This window comes from Ruditapes philippinarum, unplaced genomic scaffold (genome assembly GCF_026571515.1).
Source record: "Ruditapes philippinarum isolate M1 unplaced genomic scaffold, ASM2657151v2 ctg3079_1_1_1_1, whole genome shotgun sequence".
NCBI lineage: Eukaryota > Metazoa > Mollusca > Bivalvia > Venerida > Veneridae > Ruditapes > Ruditapes philippinarum.
In genome coordinates, this window is record NW_026859501.1 from 270,001 (window position 1) to 280,665 (window position 10,665).

General features: G+C 28.4%; 1 protein-coding gene across 1 annotated transcript in view; it reads left to right on the forward strand.

The window, feature by feature from the left end:
- LOC132756723 (sialoadhesin-like) overlaps positions 1–3,249 on the forward strand; it is a 6,008-nt gene extending 2,759 nt beyond the window's left edge. The window contains exons 4-7 of the mRNA XM_060747856.1: positions 459–743; positions 1,407–1,712; positions 2,005–2,280; positions 3,065–3,249. Coding sequence (XP_060603839.1) covers positions 459–743; positions 1,407–1,712; positions 2,005–2,280; positions 3,065–3,249 — 1,052 coding nt within the window. The remainder of the gene's footprint in view (positions 1–458; positions 744–1,406; positions 1,713–2,004; positions 2,281–3,064) is intronic.
- The last annotated feature ends 7,416 nt before the right edge of the window (positions 3,250–10,665 follow it).

The window sequence follows — 10,665 nt, forward strand, 5'->3', positions numbered from 1 at the left end:
TCTAATAATTATATCAAGTTTATGTCCAAAGAACATTATTATTCGATGTTGTTCAACATGTAAACTTTTGAAGCTTAACATACGATTTCATTCAAGATTTGATAAGATATTTAAGCTACTGCTTTGTTTGTTTTGTTGTAAACAGAACCATATGGGACTGCTAATTCCTAGCAAATTTGAAGGTTTCTATGAAGATTCTGCAGACGAAAAAGAAGATGACGAATTCTTTCTGTCATCCCTCAATTACAAATACATTTGTTGTTGAGTAATTTGATAACTATAATGGATATTTGTATTGTGAATTCAATAATTGAAATAACAATAAGATTATAAGATACTATTAGTTTAGCTATATATAATTATATTATTATAAATTTCTATTACTTTAGTTATCACATAATTATTTAAGTCAATACTCAAATACATAAATTTATTGTGATACAATTCATAATTTACAGATTCTCCAGATGGCCCTCCAGTTATACAAGGCTTTACTAACGGCAGTACATACAAAGTGATAGAAAATAATCAAGGCTCGCTGTCATGTTATATAGGGGAAAGCAATCCTGAAGCAACTTTAATGTGGAATTGCTTCGATAACGGGTCGTCAACAACAAGTGAAGCGAATACCACAAAGACAGTAACCTGGAATGCAACACGAGGTTTAGATTCTTACTGTGCGTGTCAATCTTCACATCTGTTAGCTGAGAATCAGACAGTTTACATAACTGTACAGGTTTTATGTACGTTTCATATGTTATTTTTTAATCGCCCACACCTAATTGACAAATGCACATCTGTTAGGTTACGTTTGCAAAGAGCCCACAAAAAGTTTGATTACATCATTCACTTAACTGCTTAAATGTGAATATTTTATGTTGTTGTTGTTTTTAATTCTAAACATAAAAAAATGTAGCGCAATATCTAACTGGTCTAAATGAGAAATCTACTTTATCCTTAATTTTTATTTATTCTATGTAAGTAAAGAATTTTTTTTACATCGTATTAAAGTCGGGTTTTTGTGGGTTTCTTTTTAATTTAAGATATGTTCAGGAAGAAGGAAAGCAATCTATTCAAATGCTTGAAACCTCAAATATTTAATAATTTAATGATGGTAATTCTTTTCGTAATTCGTAAACAGTGTTTATTTACAAAGTAAATTCGTCCGTTTAATTGATTTAATTGAGCCTATACAATATCTTAAATATAACTTTGAATTAAAATAATTTTAAAAGTGATATAGTAATTATGAATTGCCAGACGATACAGATATATTTTATCATTTTATGTTTGGTAAGCTAAAACTGAATTGGTTGTAACGTTACTGACCATGCTTACGATGACGGACATTTACTGCTATTCATTTAAATTTATGAAACTTCAACATAAAATCAAATGTTCTGCAGATCCACCAAAGATTAAAGACTGCAAGCTTCGTTACAACGCTTCTTCCACTAGTGTAGCTGTTAATAGCACTATTGGTATAAAAGAAAACAGCTCATTTACATTAACGTGTGAAGTTGATGGTAAGCCAGCGGCAACGACGTCTTGGTCTGGACATGTTTCTTCAACCTCCAACATACTAGTTGTAGATGAAGTAAAAAGACAACAAGGTGGAACATACACAATATTTGCAACCAACAGAATGGAACCAACATTTGGAGGGCCAACAACTGGGAATGATACAAAAAGCTTCAATTTCAATTTATTATGTACTTAATGTTTAACAATTGTATTTTATTTCTATGCAATAGTAATTGGAAATGTGTTATCTTTTTTATCATATTATATATTTAAATAGAATCCAAATATTTTTATCATATTGATTAAACTAATTTTTAAAATCGTATTCTATCTTTGATGTAAGTTGATAATTATATATCTAATCTTCTGTAGATACATTTAGGCATTTTGATACGTTCAGTGACATTTCTAATAAAGCTGTTCATGATTTATCATTTTTATCAATGTCAATTTTTACACAAATATTTATTATACCTATAGATGCGCCAACGGTACGAATGACCGATAAAGACATTGTTGAGGGAGCTAACCTGACCTTACCGTGTCCTGTAACAAAAGGAAATCCTACTGATACAAGATTCAAATGGATAAGGGATGGTGATAACAGAACATGGGATAAACAAACATTGTACATACAGAATGTTACCAAGTATGATGACATGATGTATAAATGTACCGTGCAAAACATACTGAGACAAAGTGGAAGTGTAGAAGAACTTGGAATAAATAGTGGATCTTTTCACCTAAATGTCCTGTGTAAGCTTTTTTGCTTTTTTACATAATGTATATTAAGGAAGATATTTGGTCTTGTATCATAAAATTTTGGTGATTGTCATATCTATGTCACGCTATAGAACTATTTATTGATAGGTAATGATATATATTAGGGGCAGGGAAGCTTAGTTGGTACAGCTGAAAAAATGGTATTTCGGGGGTCTTAGGTTCAAGTTCAGGTCAGAATGCACATTTTACTACTCTGAGACACCTACCCGCTTAAAGTAGTTAATGCTTATTAGATATTTTAATTGATCACTGCACTATTGTCACAGAAAGTATATAATAAGAACATGTCAGCAACATTAAATGTTTATAACTGATGACATTTTGAATAAGTAAGATAGTGTGTGATTTTGTTTGTTAAGATGTATCACAGAAAAAGAAACAAGTGAAATTTGGGTCAGATTACCCATGATGTATCAAATGCATTTGAGGTATGGAATTACTTCCACTTCGAAATTTAGTTGTTTGAAGGCAGTAAAGATTTAACCATATTTTAAAATTGTATAAATATTTTTCTATAAAAGCATTGTCGTAAGATTTTATATAGGTCAACATATAATCCTTCACAGTAATAACGATTCATAACTAATTGGACTAGTTGAATGTTGGGAAAGTTTATTCAAATCTGTGTTATATATAACTACTGTGATATAAATATTGTTTGTTTTTTGTATAAAAGTAGCATGTCATACTCGTACACTTTTAAAAAATGTATTTCAAGTTACACAGTTTTAAGGTTAATCAACAATTCTATTTTCAGATATGTCAACGATACGCTCATTTTCTGTAAAAGGGGCTCTGGTCTCAATGTCAGCTGTAACAGTAAATGAGTCCGAAGATCTTATATTTGAATGTACGGTAGACAGTAATCCAAGCTCTAATATTGACATACAATATAAGGACAAAGTTATCTTTAGACAGAACAATATACACACTCTGTTATAAATTCGTTTAACATTGCATGCTTAGATCTTTGGGGGTAAAGTGCTGCAAAAACCCCCAATTTAAAAAAGGGGCTAGATTCCGAGAGGATTTGAGGGAATGTACTTTTAAAGTATGCCAATATTTAAAAGTTTTGATCATAAAACTCTTTTAAATTTTTTTCACGGTAAATTTTCCCTTTTGAAGATTTTTTTCTTAAAATGTGCAAAATAAACATCTCAATTCAAAAATTTCTTTTTTTTAAAAGGTGAATGATTATATGGTTTACCTTTAAAATTTTTAAAAAATTTCATCAAGATTTCAATGTTTTTGGGGAAATTTGCCGGTGGAAATTTTTTTTTATGCTTAGACCCCATTTTTCCTTTTCGGATATGAAAAGTTAAAAAAATTTTAAGTTTTGGGGTTTAAAATTAAAAAATTAAGGTTAAATTTTTTTTCCTTGTAAAATTTTCAATTTTGCTCAATCGATGCCCCAAAAAAAACTTCTAAAACGATTCGAATATTTTAAAAAACTAGTTTTTACACAGTTTCCCAAAATTTTAAACAAATTTTGTAAAAAATTTGGGGGTGATATCTCGCTTTAAAAACTGTATTTAAACCCCCAACCCCAAATTTAATTTTAAGGTTTTTGTAACTTAAAAAACTTAAAAAAATTGACACCTCATTTTTTTATCAGTCGATAAAAAGGGGCGGAAAACTGCAAAAAAAGTCTTTAAAGAAATTTTTGGTTTTTTACTACTTTTTAAATAATTTTTGGGGTTTTTTTTTTTTTTTCATGGGTTGTATATGAAAAAAACATTTTTAATACCCGGGTCTAAATATCTAAAGTAATCACAAACCCAAAAAAACCTCATTAAAAACACCCATTTACAGTTCCATATAGCCCACCCTAAAAAAGAGAGGTATTTTCGAATGAGAAAATACATTTTTTTCTCTTATCTTCGATTAAAAAACGATTCTTGCAAAACCCAAAACCAAAATTTAGCCCCTTTTTTTAAACCCCCTGTTTTGTTCCATTTTTAGAATGTATCCCAACCCAATTTTAAAAGTTTAATTTTTAAATTTTTTCTCAGTTATATTTCAAAACCAAAAAATTTTTTACAAACCAAAAACATTTTTAAATTTCGGGTTAAAAACCTTTCCACCCAAAATCAAAAAAAATTTTTTCATTGGGTTTATCAGGTTTAATAAATAACCCGGGTTATCTTTTTCCCAAAACTTCTGAAAAAAGATTAAACCTTTTCTGGTATTCGAAACCGTCATTTGTTTATTGTATAATTAATTTCAGAATTTAAAAAAAACATTTCCGGGCCAAAATTTGGGAAAAAAAGGGTTTAGGTCTTGCCCAAATTGCAAAAATATTATACACGTGAAGTAAAGAATCCAAAAAAAAAGGGTATCTTTTTCTATTTGAAAAATTTCTCCCGGGTCCCCCACGACCTCCCTTTATCAAAGGGGGCAGACCTTTTCGAGTGCCTTGCATACACAAACGTTTCTTTAACTTTATTTCTTTTCCCTACCCGGAACCCACCCAAAGGCTTGTTTTGGATAAAAAAACTAAATTTACATGGAACCGTTATTAAGAATTCTGATTAGGGATATTCCCCAAAACTGGTTTACAGACTAAATCTAACCCTTTCAAAAGTGTCAAAGTCAATTTCGGCATTTTAAGGGTTTAAATCCAAAAGAAATTTTGGGAAAAAAAATGAGCGCCATCTATATCAACAGAGAAAGGAGAAAAATATTTTTTTATTAAACTTTTTTGAAACAAGTTTTTTTTTATCCCAGAGCAGTTGTCAATTTCGCTTTTTTCAGGGAAAAATTTTTAAAAAACTTGTCTAGATATAACAAAAAAAACGAATTTTTAATTTTCTTTAAATTTGTATACACAAAAAGTGATTTTTTTTTGTTTTTTCCCCGTTAAAGTTATCGCCCCCAAATTTTTCAAAAATGATTAAAAAAAATGAATTTGCCGACACATAATGTATATAACTTTTCCGAATAGATTTTTTTCATTTTTTGAAATGGGAAAATTTCGCCCAAACAATTCTTAATAACTTGTGATAATCATTATTTAAAAGTATTCGAATTGACCCAAAAAATATTACAAATAAAAGTAAATATTTTATTTATTAATTTTTTTCTAAAGTTTTGGGCAAACAAAAGTCAAACCCAATTGGGGTTTTATAATTTTTTTTAGGGGGAAAAAAAATTCCCTTTTTTTTGGGGGAAATTTTTTCGGTGCTTCAAATTTATAGGCTATGAGTATTTTTTGGGCTGAAACTTTAAACCCAGTTTAAAAGGGGATTTTTTAGGTATTATGTATGAAAAAACCATCGATTTTTTTTTTCTTTTTTGTATTTTTCCCCCTTTTAAATTTTTTTAAAAGATTATTTTCTAGTATCAATTTTATCACCTATTTTCATATGTAAATACAGTTTTTTTTAAAATTTAAAATTTTTTGTTCCCGCATTCCTTTGAAATTTAAATTTGGGTAAAGTTTTTCTGAGTCGGGGAATTGCATTTAAATCCGTATCGACCTAGCATTTTTTTTTGGGGGTTTTTTTTTTTTTTTGTTTTTTTTTGGGGGGGGGTTTTGCAGGGCCAAAAAACAAAAGGAAGAAATTCCAAAACCCTGATATCAATTTACAAAAAGCGCCCAAATTCGTCACGGAACTCCCCGAAGCGGGTTTTCTTCCCTTTTTAATTTCACGAACCAAAAATTAAGGAGAGATCAGAAAAAATTGCAAATACAGGGGGTATTAAATTTTAAAACCCTTTTCAGGGAAGAAAAAAATAAATTTCCCCATTGTGGAAGATTTATTTAAAGTAAATTTTTAAAAAATTCCCCAAAAATTTCCGGTTTAAAATATTCAAATAAAATTCTTAATGGATGAAATCATTTTTTAAACAATGAAGATTGCGGGGGCTATCTCCGTAAAACTTTTGGATTAAATTTTTGATCGCCTTAATGAAAATTTGTTTTTACACTTTCTGAAAAATAAAATAAGGATGTTACCCTGGGCAGGGAAAATTAGGGCATCACGGGTTGATAATTTAAATTTTAAATTTTAAATTTTTGAAAAAAATAAGGATTTGAAAAAATCTGGTTTGGTTTAGGTTGTTTTTTAAAACCTTTGCGGGCCCTTTTGTGCTTTGATTTTTTAAAATTGTTTTTTGCTGCATGTTTAATCTATTCGAGAATATTTTTATAAGCAATTGTAATATATACTGAAAACTTTTTTTTATAATTTAAAATTTTTTTATTTTTCCCATCTAAAGTAAAAATGGAAAAAATCACCTGTTTCTTTAAAATTTTTAAACTACTTTTTCAATGAACGGAAAAAGAAATTTAAAACAATAAAACCAACATTTGTACCCCTGCCCAAAAACATTATGCCCAAAGCCCAGGCTTAAAAAATCTTTGATTGCTATTCCCCAAAAGATTATGTTTTTAGTATCGATTAAAAAAATGAAAATCCGCCCAAAAAATGAAACGATTTTTTGAAAAACATTTTTGGATTAAAAAAAGTTTGTTTAAAAGTATTTTTGTTTGAGGGGAAGATAAACACGCAGGGGTTTTTTAAAAAATAGCAAAATATATAAATGAGATTTCCCCCGCACATAATAAAAATTTCTTTTTAAAAGAAAAAATTTCCATGACTGGGTTTTGAATATCTTTTTATTTTTATTTAAACTTTAAAAAACTCTTTTTTCCAGGAATTTTTCAAAACCAGTTATGGGAAATTTTTTTTGTAGTGCAATTAAATCGGACAAAAACACAAAGATGACAACATGGCGCTCTTTCATCAGGTTTACGACCTGACTCAGTTTTTTTCAGAGACGATCAAAGGGGGGCATATTTAAAAAATTTAAAAAAAGATAAAAAGTCTTACATACCTTTTTTTATGTTTTTGAAACTAATATTGATATTTGATAGTGTTGATATTTTCCCCCAATATTTTGATTTTTATTTATTTGTAAAATAAAGTGTTAAAATATTTTTTAAAAAAGGTATGTTTTTAAAAAAGCATTGTATTTCTATTAGATATCTAGCACTGGTTTAAATTGTCCTTTGAAAAAGTTTACAAAATTTGATATCTTTGCATAGGGGGAAATTCTTTTCATGTGTTTTATAATTTTCGAATTTTAAGCCAAAGCCCAAATTTTTTAAAAAATAATCAACTAAAAAATTTTATATTAATTTTTATTTTTTTCACTAACGGGGCAAAAAAAACTTTTATAAATGTTTTTTGTAAAAATATAAAAATAACCTTAAATTTTATATGGAAAAAAAACAAAAGGCTTTTTTATTTTTATTTTTTAAAAAAAATTTTTAACATAATTAAATTTTTTTTTTAAAAAGTTAATTTTTTTATCATACTTAGTTTAAATAAAAAAGTTCTGTTAAGCTATCAAACATTACTCGAAAATACGTAGATGGCTTTTCCTCTCCCGAAAAAAAACGGGAAAAATTGACATACTTATAAGACGTCGCTATGATTTTGCACAAGATGTAAATTCATACGCTTCTATGCACCATATTATAATGTAAGTTGGTGTTACTTCTTTGCAAATCCTTAAAGGGAAAGACAAGGTTAGAAAAAGTACTTGATTTCAGAGAAAGAATACTAAAAATAATAAATCTGCAAATTTTCTGCCGCCAAATAATGATATTACACAAATGATAACAAAATTTAAATCGCTTAATCCACCGATTTCCTACAAATCAGTAGACGCGGCCATGTTTGTGTATTGGCCCGGTATTAAAAACAGGTGGGGCGTGATGTCATTTCCCCACATCTAAATCTAGTAGAAATCGTTTAGCGAAATATTTATATAATAAAGTAAATTAACCAGACAATTAAATTTTTTTGAACAGGTGAAGAGGAGATATTTTTTGGTTCAAAAATACGTAAAAATATCCAAAAAATAATTAAATAATTGGAAAAATAAGAGAAACAAATAAAAAAAAATTTCAACGTCTACCGGTCGCACAACTTCAGGCCAGTGATGCCCGTTAACTATGTTCATTAAAGAACAGAACAGAAACAGATTTTTATTTCTGATTTTGTACATAGTACATCATCATATTACATAAACATAATTTTAATATTTGAGTAACATTAATATTTTCAGTGCAATCAATATAAAGAAATTAATAAATAAATAATATAAAGAGAAATAATTTTTGAAAAACTTGTCATTTTTCAGTATTTTTTATTAAAACCTCATTAAGTGAGGAAATATTTAAAAAGAAAAAAACCCAAAATTTAAAAATTTTTAATCTATCATTAAAATTTTTTAAAATTTTTAAAAAACTAAAAATTTTTTATCTGTCAATTTAAAATTATTTTAACCAATTTTAGTTCTAATAGTTTATAAGCATTTTTGTAATATATGCTTTACATTTGCTCATTTCTATTATTACCTTTTCAGCAAAAGCAATAAAATTTTAAAACTTGGGGTTAAAAATAATATTTTTTTAATAAAAGGGTTTCGATACTTTTTTTAAAACATACATTTTTAAGAACCAAAAAGAAATTCATTTTTCTAAGTCTCTTTTTTAAAAAACATTGGGCAAATACCCCTTTTTATTTTTTGTATTCTATTTCTGCTGGGCTACCATTTTTTTTTCCCTTTAAGGGGTGTGTGGGCAGAATTTCTTAATCTAGTAATAAGTCGTCTTCAGAAATGGGATCAGGCAATATATTCTAAATAATTTTGTTTTTCCGTACAAAAAATAATTTTACACACATATATATTCCAATACCAGGAACTTGTTTCTTTATTATACTATCACCCCTGTCTTTATAAAAACATCAATTATTTCGTTGTCTAAAATGGATCGGTTATTATAATAGTACAATATCATGTGGGTTATTCAAACAATTTGAAAAAACATGCACACAAAAAGCTTTTAACATAAGTGGGCTAACCCCAGTTACATAAATCCTTTAGTGTTACAATCATTTTAATAGATAGGCTGTGTAAACTTGAGCGTAAAAATAAATATTGTTGTGTGCAGCAACTTAAAAACCCAATTATTTAACAATGCGTACATAACGGGGATTATGAACCCAAAGGTATCTTCCCAAAACTCTCATATACATTAACATTACAGGTAGTTTTTTACTGACAATATATAAAGTCTTATCTTAATGTTATTAAAACGAATTTATTTCCACAGATTTAATAAATTCACATGTTACTTTTTAACAAATTTTCCACCATCAATAATGCAATTAAATAAACAAAGCGCACAAACGAATAAATTGGCTGTTAATTATTGAACGGCGATAATTGTCATAATTATAAAATTCCTACTAAAACGTGTTCTTAATAGTACATGTAATTAAATTTTTGCAGTTTGATTCTGACTTTCAAATTAAAAGGCGTGAACATATGTTATAATTGATGTACACATTTCAAAAATATAAGCAACTCTTCTGAAAAGTAAATTGTTAACATGTCTGTCAACGTATGATGCTGTGTGGTATTTATTTACATCGTAATTGTTGCCTAATATTAACTGCAGGCAAAACATGTTTATTGGCTGCTCAAAATCTAATTTGCATAATTTATTCACACAATTGCTGGGTCTTACTACTTATGTCTAATACTGTGCATTATCTATTTTAATTGTTCCTAATTTGCACCAAATGTTCGTGTCAACACTGTGTACTGACGATTTTTATTGCTCCTTGTATGCCTATTGTGCCGACAGAACCTTTGATCATGCACAATGTTGCCCTGATTGGGTTAATTACCCTTGTCAAATATTCTAATGAAAGAAATGACATCTATTTTTTACGCTTCATCAGTTAACTGTAATGACCTCAGGGGAAATTAAGTTCCACACCTTTCAAATTATTCTGTAAATAACAGATTTCATAAAATAGCAATACATTTTTTTTCAGTTACCAATAATCATTTTAAATATTAAGTAGATTTTATGATTTTTTGTTTATTGGATTAAATTTACGGTAGTAGAAATGCGTATCTGTGTGGGAAAGGGATTACGGGTAAGTAGATAACGTGGGAAAAAAAGCTATAAAGAACTGGATAACCGGAGAATATGCGTAATTACAGGGGAATTGGCAAACTGTTGCTGTTGGTTCCAGTTTTGACTGGATGCTTAATAACCTAACGGACAGTTTTGTTTTCAATACGATATTAGTCTGGCTGCCGATTTTCCTGCGCCATTCTCATTTTTAGCGTCCGCTCCTCAGCAGATCTCTGCATATTGGATTTAGTTGATAATTTACGCTGAAAAAAGATACATGACCGGCGATGTATACTATTCGGAAAGCTTGTCTATCGAAAATTAAGTACAAAAATAAAGGATATTATCGTCAATTTGAAGAAAGTTTCTTATATTACGATGGTTTTATCTTTGAAAATTAAACAGTCATTGCT